General features: G+C 44.7%; 1 protein-coding gene across 2 annotated transcripts in view; it reads right to left on the reverse strand.

Moving 5' to 3' along the window:
- Positions 1–25,143, reverse strand: part of XDH (xanthine dehydrogenase) — a 77,648-nt gene that overhangs the window by 42,760 nt on the left and 9,745 nt on the right. For both annotated transcript variants that reach the window (XM_009183950.4, XM_003908475.4), the window contains exons 3-13: positions 22,765–22,861; positions 20,928–21,036; positions 18,439–18,565; positions 17,536–17,597; positions 7,787–7,855; positions 7,324–7,410; positions 5,869–6,010; positions 4,917–5,009; positions 4,155–4,306; positions 2,807–2,900; positions 1,046–1,155 (exon numbers count right to left, since the gene is read on the reverse strand). In XM_009183950.4, the coding sequence (XP_009182214.2) occupies positions 1,046–1,155; positions 2,807–2,900; positions 4,155–4,306; positions 4,917–5,009; positions 5,869–6,010; positions 7,324–7,410; positions 7,787–7,855; positions 17,536–17,597; positions 18,439–18,565; positions 20,928–21,036; positions 22,765–22,861 (1,142 nt within the window). The remainder of the gene's footprint in view (positions 1–1,045; positions 1,156–2,806; positions 2,901–4,154; positions 4,307–4,916; positions 5,010–5,868; positions 6,011–7,323; positions 7,411–7,786; positions 7,856–17,535; positions 17,598–18,438; positions 18,566–20,927; positions 21,037–22,764; positions 22,862–25,143) is intronic.

Consider the following 25,143-nt stretch of genomic DNA (forward strand, 5'->3'; position numbering starts at 1 on the left):
AGCTACACCTGTTTCCTCCCCCTTTCATCGCTCACAATTAAAAAAAAAAATTACTGAACTGTGAAATTCAAAACGCTGGGAATCACTGCTCAAAATGGTCTATACAGACAAGCTAGAAAACCATTAAGAAACCACCTCAGGGATATAATTGCTCTAATTTAATTAGCATTCTCATTAAGGAGGTCAAAATTACCAAGGGCAAAACATGCCTTAGAACACTCACTAAAGCGCCGGCTGTGGGAAACTTTACTCTCCCTGACAGCGGCTCCCCAAGCCTCTCCCAGATGCCTTTTCTGAAAGGCCTTTTTGGAATGTGTTGTGAGCTGGCAGCTGCTAGGAGAGGAAAGACCCACACTAGGTCACGACATCACAGGCCCCAGGGAACAAAGAGTAAGGCAGCCAGTGGTGCCCAGACCTGCCCTGACAGGCCAGAAGAGCCACTCATGAAGCAGGAATCCATCCGCACCAATCCACAGTGAGGTCACCAAAGCAACACCTCATCAAGTCTAAGGTCAGCATATGGTCTGAGCCACAGGCAGCTGCTTCATGCAGCACATGAACCCCACATTCTTCACCACGGAAAAGCAAATTTCCTCTGACGTGGGCAGGAAGCTTTGACAGCTAGACGTGTTCTTGGAATTCTGTTGTTAGCTGCTGGTCATCTCCACTGGCTTCTAGGCATCACCAGGAACCTTATGAATTATTTATTTTCAGTCCTCACAATAACCTGTATAGTAAGTGACATGGTGCCCATTTTACGGATGAGGGAATTGGGGCTCAGAAAGGTGAAATGACTCACTCAGGACTAAGTTTCTAGCTATCTGGTTCCACAGTCCATGCCATGTGGACTCCTGTCCTGCAACTTCTCATTGTCCAGAAAGGAATATGGTTGGTTCAATAGAGGCAAAGTTCAGAGAGAAAAATCATCACTGTAAAGATTGAGAGAGGCTCACGTTGGTCCCTGAGGCAGATTCTGATCTCTTTGTCTAGAGCCTGGCAGTAGGACTCATTTGAGCAGAGCCTGGAACCACCGCCAACATCTCACCTCCCTGCTGTAGGGGATCTCTATGGAGAGCAGTATCTCCTCCGGGCTCAGCAGGGTCTTTCTGTAGCCAGGGAAGAATGTGTGGTCCATTGGAACAGTTCTCCTGGTGCCTGTACAGAAGCAAGATGAAGAGGAGCCAACGTGAGGGACAGGCTGGGAACCCCATGGGGAGCAAAGGGCAACCATCAGTGGGATTCTTCATGCTGGTCTCCAATGCCCACAGTCAGAGGGAATGACTGGCACAACTGGGGCCAAATCCTCCATTTGAAATCCTTAAGCATCCTTAAGCAATAGTGTGCTGGTGAATCTTTAACGACCAGTTCCGTGTGGGGGGAAAAGCCCTGGTTTATAGCATTTGCCAATCTGTGTGGTGTAAATACTTCCAATAGCCAATTTCAGGCCACCAAAGTTGCATCACTGAATGCGAAACTGGGAAGAAGGCGGGAAAGAGCACAGCAACCCGGACTGCTCTCCTCTGTAGGGGTTGCTTACAAGGCTGACCCTTGGGAACTTGTACTTCAGAAGGGTCCCCAGTGCTCCATGATAGAACAGCTCACTGTGCCTAAATTATCTGTACAAACAATAGTTTATGCTGAACCCCTGCTTTCCTTCTGGGAGTCTAGACTTTGGGCCCATGCTAGTAGAGGCTGCCTATATGACAAGCTCCCGAGAAAACCCCAGGCGCTGAGCCTCTAACAAGCTTCCCTGGTAGGCAAGGCATCAATTGTGTTGTCACAACTTATTGCTGGAGGAATTTAGCATGCACTGTGTGACTCCGCTGGGAGAAGTCTCTGGAAAATTGGGCCTAGTTCCTCCAGACTTTGCTCCCATGTATCTTTTCCCTTTGCTGATTTTGCATCCTCCTGCTATAATAAGTCATAGCCCGGAATATGACGGCATGCTGAATCCTCTCAGCGAATATCAGAGCTGGGGTGGTTTCGGGGACCCTCTGACAAGGCAGAGATTCACAGGAGCACATAATTGTACAGCATGTCCACCGTACAGACAGACAGAGGCAAATAACTCCAAGAGCACTGATAACAGCAAAATGAAGTAATTAGGAAGCGATGAATTTTGAGTATTTATTCCTTTTGTTTTGAATATAATTTATTTCATTGTAATTTTACACAACTTTATTTTTATTTTTATTTTTGGAGACAGGGTCTCACTCTGTCACCCAGGCTGGAGTGCCGTGGTGAGATCTTGGCTCACTGCAACCTCCACTTCCCAGGTTCAAGTGATTTTCCTGAGAGCCTCTCAAGTAGCTGGGACTAAAGGCGCACACCACCACACCTGGCTAATTTTAGTGTTTTTAGTAGACATGGGGTTTCACCATGTTGGCCAGGCTGGTCTTGAACTCCTGACCTCAAGTAATCCTCTCACCTCGGCCTCTCAAAGTGCTGGGATTGCAGGCATAAGCCACCGCACCTGGCCTGATTTTTATTAATAACTGTTTCACAGATGGCTCACAGAATTCCTGAAGATCCAACAGCAGGCTGTGGTGAGCCAGTGCATCCCAGCCCCAGTACCCCAGTAGGTAAGGCATGCAGGTAGCAGTACCTGCGGTGAATTCTCTACAAAGAAAAGGTCCAGCTATCCTGTCCCCCAAACCGGGTACATTTTCCTTGCTTCCCTGGATCCAGACCTTAGGGAAAGCTGGGTCACTGAACTTTGAACTCTGTTTCTCCAGAAAATGACCTATCTGGTGAGACTTTTCTCCCCCAAGTCCTTCTTCCTGGACCTCTGCTTCAGGCAGCTCACCTCTGGACACAAGTGTCAGCTTGGCCCCACTGGCCATGAACACAGGGTTGAGGTCGGAGATGGGGCTGGCAGTGATGATGTTCCCTCCAATGGACTAAAACAAGCAGAGAGCACGCAGTGAGAGCCCACCCCAGGAAACCCCTGCTCACGCAGCAGGCTTCTGAACCCAGGGCAGCCAGGTGACCCCTGCTGCAGGCAGACCCCTGAGGACCTGTGTCTACTGTAGTCACAATAACAGCACAGTGAGAACTTAGGCATTCTGAAAAACGCACAAAATTTGAAATCAGAACACTTGAGATTGGATCCCAACTCTAAAATTTTAGCAGGGAAGCCCCTTTAAGTGTGTGTGTTTGTTTGATTGATGATTTCACCCAACCTTTTCCCGAAAGGATTGAGGTGATTTATCACAGAGGCCATATAGAGGTAATAAAATAGAAGATAAAGATCAAGGAAAGAGAGGAGGAAGACTTAAGGTTGAACAATTTGCCCTATTTGGATCTGAACTTCCTGGTAACTTGGCAAAAAAAAATGTAAGAAGAATCAGATACAGGGTTCTCATTATTAGAAAACAGGAAGAAAATCAGTTGCACAATGACAACGAAATTCTTCCTGGAAGTAGATTTTAGCAGAACTAGGGAACTCGGTAGCGTTTCTGCGTTTATATCTCCTAATCTATCATCAGAAGTGACAGGTACTTGGGGTGGGGGCTGGGAGGAACAGGTGTAGGCTGTTTTGTTTTAATTTAAAAAACAATTAAAAAATGGCAGGGACAGTTTTTCTTCCAACACCATAAGCTGTTGTGAAGAGCTTCCATTGGCATAGGGTGTTTGAATGCCACCATTTGCAAACTGGGAATGTGGGGACTCGTCTGAAGGCTGACTGAATAATCCACAGGTGGATTCCTCCCTCTGTCGGAGGGCTCTGTCTCTGGTTCTCCCCATAGCTCGGAAAGGAAATTTCCCTCCCAATTCTGGCTTCTCCCTAGCATATCTCTTATTCACCTACTGTTTGGCTCAGCCAAGCTCAGGAAAGGGGAGGGAGGCAGGAAGCCTCAACTCTGCAACCACAGCATGAAGCCCATGAGTCGTGGAGTGCGTTTCCCAGGGTGCCCCACAGACCACCTTCATCAGAAGCACCTGAAGAGCTGGGCTATCTCCCAGACTCACGTATCAGAATCTCTGAGGGTGGGGCCCAGGAATCTGCACTTTAACAAGCACTGCTCCTCCCAGGCAACTCTAAGCACTAAAGTTTGAGGCCCACTGCACTGACGCAAGTGAGAGTCTGGCCGCCCTGCTTTCAGATGAAAGCTCCGTCCTACGGGCCTCGCTTGCTCCTGACAGCGACTCACCGCCACAGACTTGACCTGCTTCCCGGCAAACCAGCGCAGCTGCTCCAGGACCCCTCTGAACACCTCCGTCTTTTGGGCAGGAAGCTTAGCAACGGCATCAACCAGGGTCTTTTCCACAATGCTCAGGGGGCAAGCAGCTCCGAAGGAGATACCTGGGAACACACATTCGGAATCCCAGCAATTCTTCCCACAGTTCAGAAGAGGCTTTCATGCACAGCTCCTCTGAAGCTTTCCAGCAACCTGAGCAAGGCTGAATCAGGACTCACAGCTTTACATGGATGAGGAAATTAGGGCCCAGAGCGGTTGAGTGACTTAACCAATGCTACACAGCTAATAAAAGAGCCAGTACTCAAACTTAGGCCTCTTGATCCTGCAACCGATGCTCTTTCCTCTAAACCAGTAGTTCTCAACTCATTAAAATCAGAATCTCTGAAGGTGAAGTCCTAGCATGCTTTTCAAAAGCACTCAAGCACAACCCCCACCTCCCCACCCCCGGATGAGTGATTCTAATGTGTAGCCAGAATTGAGAAAATGATGGAAGATCCCACAGCCTCTTGCCCATTGGCACCCTACCATGGATGTTTGGTGGAGAAAAGGCAGTGAATGGGGTCTCTCCCGCTTTTCCCCACGCAAGACAAGCCCCAGGAGAAGCAGGGGGCAGCCAGAGCCAATGGGGAGGCCACCCTGACACCTGTCACCCATCGTGTAACCTATCCCCAGCCTCCTAGCCCCTCCATGAGCTTGGAGTGAACCTCCCCTTACCCTCGGGTCCATGTTCTATTGAATTCAGCTCAGGGATCCAGGCTGGGCAGATGATCATAGGAAACAGCATATTCTTGAACTTCATCTCAATGCCTAGAGAGAAACGAGAAGCTGAAGTTGTAGGCCCATTGTTGTATCACCAGGGCAGGACTTAGCAGCTTTTCTCACCATTACACACAGGATATATGACATATTCACAATCATAATATGCTCCCTGGTGACTGTAGGTGTCTGGGAATAGGAAACTCAGTAGACCAGGGGTGGGATTAGATGTAGTCTTTGGACTGTCCGCCCAAAACTAGGTCTTTCTTTCCCTCTCAAAAAACCTATCTGAATTCAAATGAAATGAGTTTCAATTCACTCGTGTGTGTGTGTGTGTGTGTGTGTGGTGTGTGTGTGTGTGGACAACATTAGGAAACACAGGAAATTAAGGTATGTCAGGAACCCTTCCAAGCACTTTCCCTATTTTAACTTATTTAATCCTTACAACAACCCTACGAGGTACCATGATTTTTCTGTTTATAGATGAAGAAGCTGAGGCACAGAAAGGTTAAGTTTCTTGCCCAGATCACACAGCTAAGAATAGCCAAATTTCAGTACTGGAATGGTTATTCATGTTGGGGTATAATCGTAATAAAAACATGAAAGTTTAACATTAAAACAAAAAAGGAAAATGAGAGGGAAAACTTCAAATCTGTCCTCCAGGTCCCAGCAACTTTTCTGAGGTCACACATCCAGCAAGGGGCTGAGCCAGGCCTGTGGGACTCCACAGCCAGGGGCCTTTGCAGGAACTGGAGTGTACAGGGCTTTCTGGTGGGCTCTAGATAGTCAGTGGGGCAGAGGGGTAGGGTGCAGAGGCAAGTAAGGTCAGGGGGAGGTGAGGATGGGCAAGAAGACCTAGAAACATCCCTAGGCCCCCTGGCAGCCTCAGGGCAGCCTCCCTGGCCCTTACCAATCTCCGTGTTCCCCACCACCAGCTTGGCATCGGGGTGCTGAGCCTTGAGGTCCAGCAGCTCCTTGAGGGTTGAGGCCTGTATCCACGTCACACGCTCCCCTTCAAATCGCAGCTGCTTCCGAGGAGTGTCTTTCAGCCTCTGGGAAATGCAGTTTTCTTACTACACTTATCCCTCTTCCTACCATCATTCCTCTTATAAATTGCTTTAAGTCCACAATGGGATGTTTTACTGACATTCAGAATGAAAATATCCATCAGGAAGAAGCAATGGGAAGTAATATGTTCAAAGGCAGGAACTCCACTGGGACTATTAAATATATGCTTAGTCTCTACAAGACCTCCATGAAGGAGGCAGTATGAGCCTCATTTTCACTGGTGAAAGAAGATCCTGAGGTCTCCAACAGACCTGGCTGAAAGCCCAGATTCCTTGCAGTTCCCCTTACTGTCTCCAGGGGGCACCACGGACAAGGCATGAAAAGGGAAGGAAGGAAAGGAAGGAAGAAAGGAGGGAAGGAAGGAAAGGAAGGAAGGAAGGAAGGAAGGAAGGAAGGAAGGAAGGAAGGAAGGAAGGAAGGAAGGAAGGAAGGAAGGGTTTGTTATAGGGAAGGAAGGAAGGAAGGAAGGGTTTGTTATAGGGAAGGAAGGAAGGAAGGAAGGAAGGAAGGAAGGAAGGAAGGAAGGAAGGGTTTGTTATAAAGCGATGCCTAGGAAGCCTGGCTTTAGTGCTTGCAGGGTGACACTGGGCTGAGAACGAAGCCCTCAAATAAAACTGCCGGTATTTTCAAAGTTTCACAGTCCAGAGAAAGATCTGCTGGTGGCCTACTACAAAGCCATTCTCTCTGGCCTGCTGAAGCTACAAGGCAGTTTGCATGAGCTCAACACCCTGAGAAGCATGCACTTCAAAAACTCTGAGAGGCTTGATTCTTTTGTTGCCATAAATATTAGAGTGACGGTGATAAAGTGGGTGTGAGGGGGTTTCCTTAAGACAGAACAGTGAGCTGCAGATCAAGTCCTTTGAAGAAAGCTCTCTTTTTTGTTGTTTTGTTTTGTTTTTTCTTAAATAAATGGATTGCTTATAGAGGGAATAGGTTTCTTGGGGTGCTTATGTATTAGACATAGGCAGGAGATCAACAAATGGTTATAGTGCACCTGCTATGCTACACAGTGTGCCCAGAGAGCCAGTCCCTATCCTCATGGGGCTTGTCATTTAGCAAGGAACACAGACATCAAATTAGTAACTGTAAATGTGACACACATGATCAGAAGTGCAGGGACTGTAGGCACACATAGCAGAGACTCAACCTAGGGGATGTCAGAAAGTGGAAGGGAAATTTAAGCTGAAACCTAAAGGACAAGAAAGACACAAAGTTCCCAGTGGGTATGAAAATAAAGCAGGTCTCCAGGGACTCACAGTACAGACTCGGCTGGGCGTGTCCCTGAGGCATCACCTACCAGCAACTCTGGGGGGAAAATGGGCTCCTGGGTGGGATCCAGGGGCGTGAACTCCTCTGGCTTGAATAAAGATGGTGAGAGACTGACCTACGGGGAAAGAGAACAGGTAGATGGGGCAGTATCCCCTCCTTTCAAACACCCAAGAGGACCAATTCAGCCTTTCCTTCCAGCCAGCTCATTCCCAGACCCCTGCAGGGTGCAAGAGGAGCAGGTAATCCCTGGGAGGCAGGAATGAGAGGGTCTCAGTTAGAGGACCTGGGGCTAATGTGCACCATCACCATCCCCATCTACGAGGGCAGACTACGTAGTAGTCTACGTAGACTTATCTACGGTGAGTCTGCCATCGCTGACTCACCGTAGGTTCCTTTTCCAGCCCCCACTGCCAGGGACATGGAGCTTGTGCACTGACTCCTCTAAGTCTCAGATTACCCCCAGGCTTCCAGGGGGAGAAGAACTCACTTACCGAGTGGTCTTTCTTCTGGCTCATGCAGCAGTTTGGATTGTTCCCATCTCCTCCGCAGCATCCACCATCCTAGAGAGATGAAGAACATCTGCACAAGGGTATTTACAAAGAGTATTCACAGAAGCTAAGGAACCTAGATTATTAATATCCAAAACACTCCAGCTCTGATGCCTGTCCCAGCATGAACAGCAGGGGCATCCTACCTGCCTGTCGTGCGGAGTGGAGGCCTCAGCTACATTCCCTCTTGCTTGGCTAACGTAGATTAAACAAATAGGAGCAACAAGGTCACTGAATTTCAGGAAATTTTATCCATAAAAACTAGGTCCTACTTTATCAAAACCTATCCCTTATGCCCATTTCTCTTCTTCAGTGCTGCTTCCTCAGGAAGTATCTATGAGGGATATTCCCATTGGCTCTCTCAAGACTCAAGAGGCTCAACTTCCAGACCAGTGAGGTTCCATGGGGCGTGGCTGGTGTCTCCCAGGCTGGACTCTCTGCGGGACCCTGCCAAGGATGTCCAAGATGGGTGCTGGGCCCAGCACTGTGTCCAGCCAGTGTGCCCAATGGCCTCCCTACTGCTTATTAGGCACTTCTTCCCAGAAAGGTAAACACTCTTCATTGCTCGCTGTGGGTCTGTTCTGGAGGAAGTATGCAGGTCAGACCACCCAGCATCTCTGGGGAAAGACTTGTTCAGGATCTCTTGGGATACCAGTGGCAGACCACACACAGAGTCTAGAATCACTACCTCCCAGCACTGAGGCATTGCAGGGTGGTGGAGGGGCGTGCTCAGCTGACCGATCTGCAGCTCAGGGCTTCAGAAGACAGAGTCCTGGAGTTGTGCTGAGATGAAAAAGTAGGGAAAACTCATAGGCTCTGCCCCAGGCACTGGGGTAGTCAATTCCTGAAAAAGCAGGCCGGGAGCAGTCCTTCTGCATGTCAGCCACAGGAGACACCATACCGTGCTGGCGTTTCCCAGAGGCTGTTTCACAACTCAATGGCTTCCCCAAGAAAGCGCTCACGGGACGCTGGAGGTGTGACCTTGGAGGAGTTGTAAGCAGACAGGCGGTGGCATCAGGAGAGAAACGCCCCACTCACCCCACCACCTGCACATGCTGCTCCGTGTAGACTCTTCCTGCATTCACAGCTCCGGCACTGGACGCCAGACCTGCTCTGTCCATTCTGAGCCTCCCCCCAGCCAGCCACCTTGTACTTCCCCTCTTTATTTAGACAGAAAGAAAGGAAGAAAGAGAGGTTTCTTAGTGCCTCTTCTCACGTTTCTTCTTGGAGGAGTGAGGCATGGAAATGCCCCGCCCTGCCTGAAGTGAAAGTCCTGAACCCCACTCACCTGGCCCTCCTGAGGAAGGCCGTATTTCACAGAAGCGCCTTTTCCAGACAAAGTGCCAGCGCATTATTACTTAGATCTATTTTCTTGATAATTCATTGGTGTGTTAATGACATAAATTACTGTGATGTGCAGTGATGCGTCACTGCCCTCCAGGTCTATTGAGGTTGGATAAGACTACATTTTCTCATCCCCACCCTCTTGAGATTCCTAGTTTACTAAATAGGCTAAGACTTCTGCTCTGGTGCCTTTAAAAAAAAAAAAAAAAAGAAAAAAGAAAAAGCTTTATTTTTTTAGAGTGGTTTAAGGTTCACAGAAAAAACTGAGTGGAACATATAGAGAATTCCCAAATATCCCCTATCTCAACATATATGCACAACCTGCCTCACTTCAGCATCCTCAAAAATGGTACATTTGTTACAATTGATGGACCCACATTGACCCATCATTATCACCCAAAGCCCATAATTTATATGAAGGTTCACTCTTGGCATTGTACATTCCATTGGTTTTGACAAATGCGTGATTACATGTGTCCACCCTTATGATATCTTACAGAATAGAGTTATACTGCCCTAAAAAACCTCTGTGCCCTGACTATTCATCCATCTCTTTCCCCTAATCTCTGGCAACCACTAGTCTTTTTACTGCCTCCATAGTTTTGTCTTTTCTAGAATTTCATAGAATTGATATCATACGATGTGTAGCTTTTTAAGATTGACTTCTTTCACTTAGTAGTAGCAGTTAAGGTTTGTCTATGTCAGGGCCGGGCGCGGTGGCTCAAGCCTGTAATCCCAGCACTTTGGGAGGCCGAGACGGGCGGATCACGAGGTCAGGAGATCGAGACCATCCTGGCTAACATGCGAAACCCCGCCTCTACTAAAAAATACAAAAAACTAGCCGGGCGCTGTGTGGCGGGCCTGTGTCCCAGCTACTCTGAAGGCTGGAGGCAGGAGAATGGCGAACCCGGGAGGCGGAGCTTGCAGTGAGCAGAGATCCCCGCCACTGCACTCCAGCCTGGGCGGGTAGATGGTGACTCCGCCTCAAAAAAAAAAAAAAAAAAAGGTTTGTCTATGTCTTTTCGTAGCTCGATAGCTCCTTTCATTTTGGTACTGAATTAACATTCCATTGTTTGGACGTTCTACAGTTTATTCACCTACTGAAGGACATCTTGGTTGCATCTAAGTGTTGGCAATTATGAGTAAGGTTGTTGTAAGCGTTCCTGTGCAGGTTTTCATGTGGCAATAAGTTTTAAATTCATTTACGTCAATTCCAAGGTGTGTGATCACTGAGGTGCATGGTAAAACATGTTTAGTTTTGTAAGAAACTGCCAAATTGTCTTCCACAGTGGTTGTGCAATTTGCATGCTCACCAGCAATGAATGAGAGTTCATGTTGCCCCACATCCTCACCAGAATCTGATGTTGTCGGTGTTTTGGATTTGACCATTCTAATAGACGTGTGGTGGTATTTCACTGCTCTTTCAATTTGCAATTCCCTAATGACATGTGATGTTGAACTTACATGCTTACTGGCCATCCATATATCTTCTTTGGTGAGTTAGCTGTGCAGGTCTTTTACCCATTTTTTAATTTAGTTGTTCATTTTCTTATTGCTGAGTTTTATCAGTTCTTTGTATATTTGGATAAGTACTTTACAAGATGTGTCTTTTGCAAATATTTTTCTCCCAGTGTATGGCTTGACTCCTCACTCTTCTGTTATTAAATTTTAATGAAGTCCCAGCTTATAATTATTTCTTTTATGGATCATGCCTTTGGTGTTGCATCTAAAAAGTCGTCATCATTCCAAGGTCATCTAGGGTTTCTCCTATGTTATCTTCTAGGAGTTTTATTGTTTTACATTTAGTTTTATGATTCATTTTGAGAAGGGTATAATGTCTGTGTCTAGATTCATTTTTTTTTTTTTGTATGTGAATGTCCAGTTGTTGCAGCTCCATTTGTTAAAAAGATCATCTTTGCTCCATCGTATTGCCTTTTCTTATTTGTGAAAGATCAATTGACTCTATTTATGTTGGTCTATTTCTGGGCTCTCTATTCTGTTCCATTGATCTCTTTGTCCGTTCTTTTGTCCATTCTTTTTGTAATATGGACTGTGTCCATACTACACTGTCTTGATTACTGCAGTTTTCTAGTAAATCTTGAAATTGGATAGTGTCAGTCCTCTGATTTTGTTCTCTATTTTCCTTCAATATTGAGTTGGCTACTCTGGATCTTTTTCTTCTCCATATAAACCTTAGGATCAATTTGTTGATAGCCAAAAAATAATTTACTGGGATTTTGTTTGGGATTGCATTGAGTCTAAGTTGGGAACAACAACAGACATCTTGACTTGTTCAGTCTCCTTATTCATGAAAAAGAAATCTCTCTCCATTTATTTAGTTCTTTGATTTTGTTCATCAGAGTTTTGTAGTTTCTCTCACATAAATCTTGTACATACTTTTTAGATTCATACCTAAGTATTTCATTTGTTGGGGAGTGCTAATGTAAAACATAAATGATAATGTGTTTTGAATTTCAAGTTCCACTTATTCATTGCTGTTATATAGGAAAGTGACTAACTTTTGTATTACCTCTGATTCTATCTTCTGGAAGAGATTGTAGAGAATTGACATAATTTCTTTTTTAAATGTTTGATAGGATTTACCAGTGAATCTATCTGGGCCTGGTGCTTTCTGTGTTAAAGGTTATTAATTAAGATTCAATTTCTTCAATAGTTATAGGCCTATTCAGATTATCTACTTGTATGAGTTTTGGTAGCTTACGTCTTTCAAGGAATTATTTTATTTCATCTAGGTTATCAAGTGTATGAGCATAGAGTTGTTCTTAATATTCCTTCATTATCCATTTAATGTACATGAGATCTATAGTAATATCTTTTTATTTTGATATTAGTAATTTGTATCTTCTCTTTTTTTTCTTAGTTAACTTAGTCAGAGACTTATTAATTTTATTGGTCTTTTTAAGGAACCAAATTTCAGTTATGTTGATTTTCTCTATTGATTGTCTGTTTTCAATGAAATTGATTTTTGCTCCAAATTTTATTTTTCTTCAGCTTACTTTGAATTTAATTAGTCTTTTTTTTTTCTAGTTTTCTAAAGTGGGAGCCCAGATTACTGATTTTATTTGTATTTTATTTTTATTACTTTATTTATTTATATATTTGAGATGGAATCTCGCTCTGTCACCCAGGCTGGAATGCAATGGCGCAATCTTGGCTCGCTGCAACCTCTGCTTCCCGGGTTCAAGTGATTCTCCTGCCTCAGCCTCCTGAGTAGCTAGGATTACAGGTGCGTGCCACCATGCCTGGCTAATTTTTGTATTTTTAGTAGAAACGGGGTTTCACCATGTTGGTCAGGCTGGTCTTGAACTCCTGACCTCGTGGTCTGCCCACCTCAGCCTCCCAAAGTGCTGGGATTACAGAAGTGAGCCACCGTGCCTGGTGGATTACTGATTTTTAATCTTCCTTTCTAATATATGCATTCAATATTATAAATTTCCTACTCAGCATTGTTTTCACTGCATCTTACAAATTTTGATAAGCTATATTTTCAATTTCATTTAATTCAAAATATTTTAAAATTTCTCTTGAGATTATCTTTTTGAACCTCTGTTCTTTTGAATTGTGTTGTTTAATCTTCAAGCATTTGGGGGTTTTCCAGCTATCTTTCTGTTATTGATGTCTAGTTTAATTTCATTTTGGTTTGAAAGCAGACATTGTATGATCTCTATTCATGCAAATTAAATTTATAAATGTGTGTTTCATAGCACAGAATGTAGTCCATCTAGGTGAATATTCCACGTGAGCTTGAGAAAAATGTCTTCTCTGCTGTTTTTGGCTAAAGTAGTCTATAAATGTCATTATATCCAATTAATTGATGGTGCCGTTGAGTCCACCTATGTCCTTACTGATTTTTCGCCTGGTGCTGTCCATTTCTGATACAAGGGTGTTGAAGTCTTCACATATAATAATGGATTCATCTATTTGTCTGTGCAGTTCCATCACATTTGCCTCATGTATTTTGAAGCTCTGTTGTTAGGTGCATACACATTAAGGACTGTTATGTCTTCTTGAAGTATTGATTCCTTTATTAATTTTAGGGCCCCTCTTTTTCTCTGGTAACTATTCTTGATCTGAAGTTTGCTGTGTACAAAATTAATATGCTACTTCCACTTTCTTTTGATTAGTATATCATGGTCTACCTTTCTTCATTTACTTAGTTTTAATCTATGTGTGTATTTTTATTTAAAGTAGGTTTCTTGTAGACAGCATATGGTTGAGTCTTGTTATTTTCATCTACTCTAACAATGTCTGTCTTTTAAATGGTATATTTAGATCACTGACATTAATCATTGATACAGTTGGATTAGTATCTACCATATTTGTTATTGTTTTCTATTTGTCATCCTTGTTCTTTGCTTCTAGTTTTGTCTTTCACACATTTTCTGACTTTTGTGGTTTTAACTGAGCATTGTAAATAATTTCATCTCCTTTCCTTTCATAAAATATCAATTATACTTCCTTTTTTCTTTTTTTTTTCTGGTGGTTGCCCTAGAGTTTGCAGTATACATTTTTAACTAATCCAAGTCCACTTTTAAATAACACTATGCCACTTTACAGGTAGTGATAGTATCTTATAATAACAAAGTATTTCTAATTTTTCCCTCTTGTTTGTTTTATCATTGTTGTCATTCATTTTACTTATACACAAGCACATATATATATACATCTGCACACATAAACAAATGCATTGTTGCTATGATTATCTTGAACAAATTGCTATCTGTTAGACCAATTAAGATCAAGAAAAATAAAAATTTTTATTTTACCTTTACTTATTCATTCTCTGATGCTCTTCCTTTATGTAGATCTGAGTTTCTGGCCTACATCATTTTCCTTCTTTTTAAAGAACTTCTTTTAATATTTCTTACAAGACAGGTCTACTGGCAACAAATTCTCTCAAGTTTTGTTTGAGAAAATATTTCTCACTCACTTTTGAAGGATACTTTTGGAGGTTACAGAATTTTAGGTGCTTTGGTTTTTTCTTTCAACACTTTAGGTATTTTACTCCATGCTTCTTGCTTGCATGGTTTCTGGGAAAAGTCAGATATAATTTTATCTTTGCTCCTCTGTAGGTGAGGGGTGTTTTCCTCTGGCTTCTTTCAAGTCATTTTTCTTTACCTTTGATTTTTTGAAGTTTGAATATCACATGCCTTGGTGTAGTTTTTGTTTGGTTTTGGTTTTTTTGGTATTTATTCTGGTTTGTGTTCTCTGAATTTCCTGACTGTGGTTTAAAGTCTGACGTTACTTTTGGGAAATTCTCAGTCATTATTGTTTCAAATATTGCTGCTTTTCCTTTCTCTTTCTCTTCTTCTTCTGATATTCTCATTACCCATATGTTACACCTTTTGTAGTTATCACACAGTTCTTATTTGTTTCTGTTTTGTTTTCATTCACTCCCTTTTCTCTGTTTTTTGGTTTTGAAAGTTTGCATTGTTACATCCTCAAGATCAGAGATTCTTGTCTCAGCCATGTCCAGCCTACTAATGAGCCCACCGAAAGTGGTCTTCAATTTGGTATAAGTATTTTCAATCTCTAGCATTTCTTTTTAATTCTTAGAATGTCCATTCTCTGCCTATATTATTGATCTGTTCTAGTACGTTATCTATTTTCTTCCATTAAAGCTCTTAGCATACTAGCCAAAGCTTTATAAAATTCCTCTTTTGTTAATTCCAACATTCCTGCCCTATTTGATTCTGGTTCTGCTACTTGTTCAGTCTCTTCAAATTGTGTTTGCCTTTGACTATGCCTTATAATTTTTGGTTGAAAGGTGGACATGATGTACTGGCTAAAAGGATCTGATGTAAATAGGCCTTTAGTTAATTTATTGGTAAGATATGAGGGCGAAGTATCGTATAGTCCTAGGATTAGTCTCAGTTTTTTGGTGAGCTTGTGCCCCTCGCCTGTGAACTTCACAAGTGCTTCTCAGGGTTTTTTTTTCTCCATTTGGTGGGAGAGGATGGCTGGAGGGGGCTGGGCTTGTGTATTTCCCTTCCCACGGGTGAAAGACTAGCGGGCAGGGGGTTGCATATTTCCCCTCCCCAAGGTAGGTTAGGCTCTAATATAACCTCAGAAGTTTAGGCTGTGGTAAAATAATTTCTCCTGAGGGCAGGCCTTTTTAAGAAGAACAGAATACTCTGGTATATTCCAAAATGGTTCATTTTTCCCACTCCCTACCAGAAACACAAGGAGATTTTTCTCCAGCATTTACTGTGAGGACCTGGTGGACCGTCTGGAGGTAAAACTCACAAAGATGTAGAGCACCCCCTCCATGACTACATCCCTGTGTAGTTTATATCCAGGTATAAACTCCAGCAGTTCATCAGTTAGTACTTACATCTTCCTATCCTGGCAAAGATTCCTGCAGAGGTTTTTGCTCCTGGGTTTCTGCTCTGATGTGCCATGTCTGCCTGTCTGTCTCTCCAATTTTTTAGACAATGAGTTGTCCTGTGACCTCATTCCTCTGATGGATCTAAAAACAATGTTGATTCTTCAGTTTGTTCAGCTTTTTTCTTCTTGTTTAGATGAAATAAAGACTCCTAAGCTGCTTACATGCCAGACCGGAAACTGGAAGTCTTGCTTGTACCTGTTTAATGGTTCCTCCATTTCTTTCCTTGTCGCCAAATAGGTGTGGTCACTTCTTGCTGTGAGCAGTGTGCCCACCTCTACCTGACCCTCCACACACTTTCTAGTGCGTGCTGTGGACAGGAAAACTAGATAACCAAGTTTGTTAGAGCTGTGTGTAAAATAAAAGTAAAAAGGCTCTGAAGAAACATCTTGGGGACCTCCGATGAGGAACATGCATTAGCTTCTGAGTACCTTTTGTGTGTCAGACATTTTGGCTGCTCAGAGCTCTCAGTCTTGCTCTGCTCTATGCTGTAGGTAGCTGAATTGAGGGAGGTAAGTGCTGCATGGTGAATTCAGGAGCCATTTCAACTTCCAGGAGGGAAGGCAATTGATATACTCAAAAATCCTTCTCTTTTGAAAAATTAAGAGGACTGGTTACATTTTATCACTTTGAGCAGGTTCTAATGAAGTAAATAGAGGCAAGATTAACAATCCCTGATTCTCAGGAAACACTGAGTAACTTGGGAAGATTATATAGCGGCTAATGGAAGAAATGTACCAGCATTATAATTTATAGTTCCCATTTATTGAATAACCGAAATGTGCCAGGCATTGTTCTAAAAGCTTTTCAAGAAGTACCTAGTTTTTATAAACACAGTAAGGTAGATATTCTAATGAAATCACCTAATGAAATCACCATTTTATTAGGTTGATGCAAAAAAATTACAGTTTTTTCCATACTTTTAATGGCAAAACCACAGTTACTTTTGCACCAACCTGATAGAAATAAGGAGACTTGCCCAAGGTCGGACATCAATTAAGTGCATCAAATTGAACCCAGGTCTGCAGAATCTGAATTTGTGCTTTTAGGCATTTTCATTTAATTCCACACTTGCTAATTCTTCATCAGCAGCAGCATTAATCAGAGTGTGGTGTTTTCCATCCTTATAAGGTCCTGTCTCCATGTCTACCCACCCCTTCTTGGATTATATGCACACAGCACTCTTTCATGACGTGCCAACCCTAAAGGTGAGTGGAAAGCATAGGAGTCTGTAACTCCCCTGGACCCAGGATCAAATCAAAATGAGATGGTTTGATTTGGAGTCAGGATTAACTTGGCCCAATTGAGAAGTCAGGTACAACCTGGGGGAAGATTAAGCCAAGAAAGGAGATGCCAGCTCTCTTGCCTTCCTTTCCAGATGGCAGGTGTGTGTATGTGTTTATATAATCAATGCCCATACACCCAGCTGTGACTTCTCACTCAGAGTTATATGAACACTGCAGGGGTTCACAAACTGTCTGGAGATCTAATTACCAGTTTCATAAGCCCAACAGAGTGCCAGCCACAGAAAGCAGCCAGGAGAGCAAAGGAGGAGGGGTGCAAGTGCTGAGCAAGGCCAGGGTGTTATTAAATGCTACATTCAGCACCTGTGCCATGGGCTGAGCCTGCCAGTCTCCAAGGGAAAGCTGCCAAACCCAAAGGCACTAGAGGAAGCTAACTCTTAGGTGGTGAGCCTCTTCCAAAGCCGGTCTCCAGACCATCACTGGCAGAAATTCCCATGCTATTCATAAGAACCCTTCCCTGAATAAAAATAGCAGACTCTACTCCCCATGCCAGATGTCCCCAGAGGGAAGACTCACTAACTGGTCATCTTATCATCCTTGTTTGTAGACCAGAGGCCCTTGGTTTCCCTCCCAACAGTGATTTCTGAGCGTTGCTGTTTTAGGAGCAGAGACACTGATGTTCTGGGGTCCCCACTTACCCTGGCAAAGGTCCGGAAGCCCTGGAGGATGGGTCTGTAGCCTGTGCAGCGGCACAGATTTCCTGTGGGCCAAGAAGAAAACTGCAATGTTAGTGCAGGTCCCTGGGATGGGTGAGGAGTTTGTGACTTTGCTTGCAGCTAAGTTGGGTGCTCTCTTTACCAGGCTGCATATTCTGTTACCTCTGTCTAGAAGGCCTCTTGGCCTTCTCCTATCCTGACTTCAGAACATCTGTCATGACTTCAATAAGTCTTTCCTAGAATGGAAGCCTTCCTAGAATGCCCAGACTGAGTCAGGTGCCTCTCCTAAGTGCTCCCACAGTGGCTGATCATAGCTTCATCAGTTAGCCTATCAGACTACATTATAAAGTCTCTTCTTCAGAGTATGAACTTTTTGAGAGTAGAGGCTGTACCTTTTATCCCTGTGGCATAGGATGTGACTCAAAATAACTGAATAGATGATGGATAGAAATGGTGAATAGATGGGGAGGCTTCTCTATTTAATTCAGAGAAACAGACACATAGGTGGTCTTTGCCCTGCAGAATCCTGTTCTGGTGAAATCTGAGAGGGAAGGAAATCATATCACTAGCCCCTGTGGAGTTTTCCTGCACCAGCCACGCACTGCCAACGCCACTCCAATACTGGTGGAAGGCAGACAGACACCTCAGGAAGATGAACCCAAAGGCAGGAGACCCCAGGAGGTCTCCACACCAACCAGGAGTTCTTCCAACTAAGAGAGGGTTGGCTTTCTAGCAGATCTTAGTCACCGCATTGTCGGGGGGTGGGGGGCCTGAGCCCTTCCTCCAAAGGGTAGTCCCTCATGTTCCTTGCCCTGGCACTTGCCCTCACCTCTTCAGGGCCTCGTTTGCCATTCCACCTCCTAGGCTGTGCCTGAAGGCCCGTACCTTGGAAGGCATTCTCAATCTCCTCGATGGTGGGCTCAGGCTGATTCCGGAGCAGTGTGTACATACTCATGACGATGCCGGGGGTGCAGAACCCGCACTGGGAGCCGTGGCTTTTGGCAATTCTCTCCTAAAACGAACAGATGACATAGACACCTGGGATAGCAGAACCCTCCCTGGCTCCCCAAAGGACTCGACTGGAGCCAGCCCATGTTGAGAGACAGTGGGGGATAGCAGTCACTGCACAAAGTCAAGCCCCAGTGCCACCATTTACCAACTGTGACCTTGGCCAGGTTCCAAGCCCTCTGAGTCACAGGTTCTTCCTCTGTATCATGAGGACCATGCTTATAGTTACCTCTAGAGCTGTGATGAGGATTAACTGAGATAATTCATGTAAAACCCTTAACACTGTACCTGCATATAGCAGGCAGTCAGCCAATGTTAGCTATGACTAGGAAGGTCTTTTTCAAGAACAGTGACTATCATAACCAGAAGGCAGCTTCTGAATGGATTGGGTGTGGCATATGAGAGAAACTGTCAAAGGTGATGTCTAGATTTTTGTCTTAAGCAATTGGGTGGATGGCTTTGCTATTGATTTAGATGGGAGAAGACTGGGGAAGGAAACCATTAGGAGAAAAGTAGGGTTTTCTTAACTTTGAGATTAGACATCCGTATTGAAATGTCAAATAGGCAATTGGAAATGTAAGTCTAACTTCTGAGGAGAGGTCAAAGCTGAAGTTGTAAATGTAAGTGCCGATGGCATGTGGACAACATCAAACTCATGTAGGGAGAGTGTAGGGATGAGGAAGGGGAGGAGCCTAGGTCAGGGCTCAGGGCACTGCAGCAATTAGAGACTGAGCAGAAGAGGAGCTAGTGTGGAGAGAGAAGGAAAAGCCAGAACCACAGTGTCACAGAAACCAAGAGAAAACAAATAAATGGACAAGAAGTGGAATCTGGCTCTGTAGCCTATATGTAACCAAAATAAGTGCATTAGGAATAAGAACCTGTACCATTGGACAGGGAGGATTTTAGGTTGATTATACAGATATGACCTGATGTGGTTTGGCTGTGTCCCCACCCAAATCTCATCTTGAATTGTAAATCCCATAATTCCCATGTGCTGTGAGAGGGACCCTGTGGGAGATAACTGAATCATGGGGTGAGTCCCCCATCCTGTTCTCATGGTAGTGAATAAAATCTCGCGAGATCTGATGGGTTTCTGTTTTCACTTAGGTCTCATTTCTCTCATCTGCCACCACGTAAGATGTGCTTTTCACCTTCTGTCATGATTGTGAGCCCTCCCTAGCCACGTGGAACTGAGTCCATTAAACTTCTTTTTCTTTATAAATTACCCAGTCTTGGTATGTCTTTATCAGCAGTGTGTGAATGGACTAATACTTGACTCCTGTGTTTAAACTATTTATTCTTTCTTTCATCTGTTCGTTTCAAAGAAAATAACAAGTCTTAATTAACCCTCTCACATCTCCTTCAGGTTGGACAAGTTTAGTAATTTCCCCTCTTCCTGCCTAAGAAACAAATCTACAGATGGAAAGCAATATCACCACGACCTGTCTGACCTCACGTGACTGGCCCAAGATGCCATTCCAAGGAATAGAACCAGCCACTCTGCAGGAGGCTCCTACTCCATCACCTGAACGACATGTCTCCTCAAATAATCAAGGGAGGATTAAGACCTGGGCCAAGCTCTGGTAACGTCTATTACAATCTCCCAAAGACCTCGAGTTTCCTCAAACAAAATGCTTTGGGGACAATGGCCGTTCCTTCCAACAGGGCTCTACTCCCCTTTCTTTCCACTTGGCCTAAGAGCATCCTGATTGTCTCCCCAAACCCCTCTCAGATTATCACTGCCCACTCGCCCCAGAAGTGTTTCGGATTTCAATGCATTTTCAGGTGGCCTGACACCATCAAGGAGAAAGCCTTGCTCAGGCACTAAATCTCTGTCATCTTATTTAGCACTTGCTAACCTCCACTCTAATGAAGGTGAAGGCCTAGCAGTTTACATTTGTACTATCTGTGGGTGGGAGGTAAGGGGTGCGGAATTACCATTGCAGGGAGTAGGTGGACTTATAAACAGGGGGCACAGATAATCAAAATTCAAATCTGGGAAGGCTGGGAGTTTCCTAAACACACTCCAGAACAAAGTGAGGAAGCTTCCCTGCATCTCTTTCTCCAAATTCTGGTGCAGCTGGACTGGCCTAGCCACCAGATTCAGTTGACCTCTTGGGTCCCTTGAGATCATGCAATGTTATAACCAACCAGCTCACAGGAAGGAGATTCAGCCTTGGGCGTTTCTTCTTTTCACCTCATGGTACCCAGAGGAGATGGGGAGGTGGCCAGGGTGCAATTGCCTCCTTAGATTAAGTGGTGAAACTCTGCCCAACAACCCAAAGCAAGTCTGCACCTTTGGCATGAGCCTCCCTGCAGAGGAAACAGCATGATCTTAAGAGCACAGCTCCCTTTCCTCTGTTTACCTGCACAGGATGCAGCCTCGTCTTGGTGCTTCCTATTCCTTCCACAGTTGTTACTGCAACATGGTGCAAGGAGCAGATGGGGGCCAGGCAGGCATTGGCAGAAAAGTGGCTAGAACCCCAGATTAAGGTCATTCCATTTATTGTCCACTCAGGTCATCAGAATGGGCCTGACTGTGGGCTCTGGAGGACTTTGTGAGGCTGTATGTTATGTCTCTCCGCTCCCATTTATGTTCTTGCATCTTCTACCAGTGTCCTCACCTCTCCACTGAAGACTCTGGGCAAGGAACAAAGGAAGCCCTTCTTGTAGGTAAAGAAAGCTGAGCCCTTCCAGAATCCTGTGGGATCAGGCATCAGAGCATCCTCAGCCTCTGAGCAGGAGCAAGGGAACCAGGGTCACTTTCCGTTGCCTGTTACTCAGCCTGACCCTGGAGGCTGAGTCAAGGGGAAGTTTCTCTGGCAGGCTGCAGCCTTGAAGCATGCTTCTGCCTGCAGGGCTCTTCCCTAGCCTCGGTGCCAGAACCTCCAATCACTTCGCTTCCCTGCATGTCCTCACCTCTATTGCTTTCATTTCTCTGTAGGGAAAGGGAGAGGGAACCTCCTGGCAACATGAGACACCAAGCCCTTAGCTAGGACTTCCTTGCATTCTTCTGTTACTCATCACTCATTCACTTGCAATCAGCATCAGTTACTGAGTGCCAAACATGTCAGGCACCCTGCTGAGGGCTGGGGAAATAAAGATGAATAAGATGAAAGCTCTGCCCTTCAACAGCCTGCAGTCAACCGGGAAAACTGAAGCCCATGTGAAGGTGCAATTTAAATCTTGTTAAAGTAAATTTAAAAGGAGACCAGGCCTGAAGACTCAGCAGACAAAACCAGTTAGGCCTTATAAGTAACCTAAACTCTGCTTGATTTGCGGGAGAGTTTTAACTTGAGTTACTTCTTATGAACATCTTTATTTTAAAAAATAAGCCTTAAGATCAACCAATCAGAAGTAGTCAATGAACTTGTAATTATAGAACTAGGGACTTTCCAATGGGATAGACCAAATAAAGCAATTGTATAATTGTAACCAGTCAAATAACTTCTTTGCTTTTTGCCTGTGTCCATCCTACAAAAACCTCCTGCTTGCATTTCCCTGGTGGAGCACCTAACCTGCTTCTAATTTGGAGCTGCTTGAACTCGTGAACTGTTGTTTTCTCAAACTGTAAAAAAAATTGTATCATGCCTCAGTTTACCTGGGAAGGCTGTGCACAGGGCACTATGGGACCAGCACAGTCAAGGGGCACCTAACCCGGTCCTGAGAGATCCAGGATGGCTTCCTGGAGGTGGTGATATTTTCATCCAGTTCTAAAGAGCTAGTAAGAGTTAGCCAGGTAGGGAAACCCTAGAAGAATGTCCCAGCTTAAACAAAGACCAAGCAATTAGTGGGCCTGTGTCATTGATATTTCACAATTATCTCTGCTTGAATGGAGTGCTGGGCCCATGGTGAGAAAGAAAACTGGAGAAGAAATGTGGGGCCTACTGTGCAGGGCCTTGCCCACTAAGCAAAGAGATATTGTCCTGGGGGCAATGAAGAGTTATTGACGGGTTTTATGGAATGTGATATAAACCTGGATTTTAGAAAAGTCGTTTTATCAGCGGTTCGGAGCCTGGTCAATATTATAAGCCTAGAACATACTTGCTAAGAGATCATTCTACAGTTTTCCTGTGCACAGATTCTCCTTAAAAACAGGGGCTCACACACATGCACATGCACACACATACACTCATGCACTCCCTCACAAGTTGGTCCTGCATCACAGCCCCCACGTGGATGGTGCCAGCAGGCAAAGGATACACGATCTTGTTCTGCAGACGATCATACTTGGAGAGCATCACTGTGCAAGCCCCACAGCCTCCCTCTCCACAGCCGAGCTTGGTTCCACTCAGCCCCACTGGGTGGTCAAGAGGTAAGGAGAATGAACTCAGGGCGAGGAGTCTGCTGGGTTGCTAGGAGATGCATAGGCAGAGCCATGGGCAGAGCCATTCATTCCCACATGTGCTCAGGCCCCTTAACCCAGGAAGGCAGCAGGCCCACTAGCCTCCTTATTCAGAGAGACTGCACTGTACCCCAGGGAGGCAGGGAACAGGGCCATCTCCACTGCACAGAAGAGCAAAGGCATCAGGACCCCATGGACAGCACCCAAGTAGTATCTCTTGGGACATGAGTTCTAGGACCGGTCAGTCCTAGAGCCTTCTCTTGGGTTGAGGTCTTCTATGTGTGAGCAGGTAAATCATACACCTGAGCATACGGGGCAGTTCTCACATCACTCCCAGCTGGGCACACCATGAAGCCGCTTGGGTCAGAATGAGACATTGATCTGTTCTGGGACCTCTGAGTCCTCGCTTTTCACTCTGAACTTTTGGGCTGATAAATCCCCAAGAATCAAAATTAGGGCTAGACCAGAGGCTTTTGAATATTTGGCCCACAAGATACGTGAATGGAAATTAAAATAGAGTGGTTTGTTTTTAGGTCAGCGTCCAATACTGGGCCACACTCTTATATATACTTGCAGAAAGATCATCGGCTACTTTGAGTTTTAAAAAGTGCCTAACTAGTGAGCTATTCTAGAGAACAGCTATTGCGGAGGTCACTTTCCCTGAGTCACATTGCGGCTTCTCCCTCAGACCTGCAGGCCTCTAAGCCGCCCACCACCTACTGAAGATGGAGGGAACTGAGGGGATTATCGCCTGGTCACTTCTCTCATTTTCAAGACAAAATTTAAAAACAATGATATAACATCTTATTTTGGAAGAGCACTTACACCTAGATACCTGTTTGACCTTCAGAATGATTTGGTTAGCAGGTAGGAAAGAAACTTCCTCACAGATTTGAAAAAACAATAAACTGAGACCCAAGACGTAATGTGGGTCACAGAAGATGACACAGGAATTCATGTTGCCCTGCCGTTGTGGCCGCATCACAGCCATCTGACTCCAGACTGGGTGAGCTCCCTTCATCACGCTCCTTCCTCCCCAGCACATCTGTGAAGGTTTGCTGTGTCCTAGTCAGGGTACACACAGCTCTCAGCGGGTCATACAACTCTGGGGGCACCTGAAAATGAATGGTGGCAGTCTAAAGTCTAGCAAGGTCTTCTCCTAGCAAGACCTCTCTGGAAGCTAGGGTAAAAGTCAAGGCTGGAGTTTTCTCCCCAATCTGGAACGCCCGTAAATTGTCTCTCAGCACAGACAGCCATAAGCTGCAAGGTCATCCTATTTATGTGCCAGCTTTCACTTTTGCATTTCATTTAAGATGTGACACAGCCAATTGCTGTGATAAGGAATTTCTGAGGCTTCTGGGCCTTCAAAACTACAATGGAAATGATTAAAAAACTAAAATTAGTTTTATTATTAGAAAGCTAAAATTGATCTCAATAATCTCTGAGAATGAGCTTCTCTTCCCAGACCTCCCAGGTAGATGGGCTGTAAATGGAGTTCCACGCAAGCACCTGATCCGATCCAGTGACACTTTCACTCCCCAGCACCCCCAGGTTTATCTTCTGTGAACTTCCAGATACACCCACTTAAGGTAAAAGTTCCAGAACAAAGTACACCAAAGCCAACCACTGTACTGTATGATAGGAGGGGAGCAAACCAGAGTGAAATCATGGGCTCCAGACTCACTTCTGTGGGGCTTGAAATAATCCTTGCTGTCCCCATATATGTCACTGGAAAGATCCACTAGACACCCGCCCTGGGAGAAGGAGGGTTTTGTTGACAGAGGTCAGGATGAGCACAGTCCTGCCGACAGGCCCCCTGGAGCGCTGCCAGTGTGGGTGAGAGGTTGGGAACATAGCTCTAGGCTTTGGTGCAGTCTCCATCACTATTTCCCCGGAACACACTAGCAAAAGGCAGGTCACTTCACATATCAAGGCCTCAGTTCCTCCTCTGTGGAAAGAGAGTGTTATGCTTCCGTGGGATTCCTGTGGAGATTGAGGTGAGCTGCACAAATCACTTTGAATCCTGCCTGTATATAGGAAGTGCTCATTAAATGTTAACTCTAATTATTATTATTGTTTTAGTTCCAGGGTCTCAGAATACTTCTGATACTCAGAACTAAAGATTTAGGGGCTCTTCCAGAAGCTCCCCGACACTGAGTGAGGAGCAGCACCCCAGTCTCTCTAAAGAGTTCCCCCGCCCTCCAGGGCTCCCTGTTTGCTGTTTCTACAATGAATGC

Source organism: Papio anubis, chromosome 14, assembly GCF_008728515.1.
Source record: "Papio anubis isolate 15944 chromosome 14, Panubis1.0, whole genome shotgun sequence".
In the NCBI taxonomy this organism is placed as follows: domain Eukaryota; kingdom Metazoa; phylum Chordata; class Mammalia; order Primates; family Cercopithecidae; genus Papio; species Papio anubis.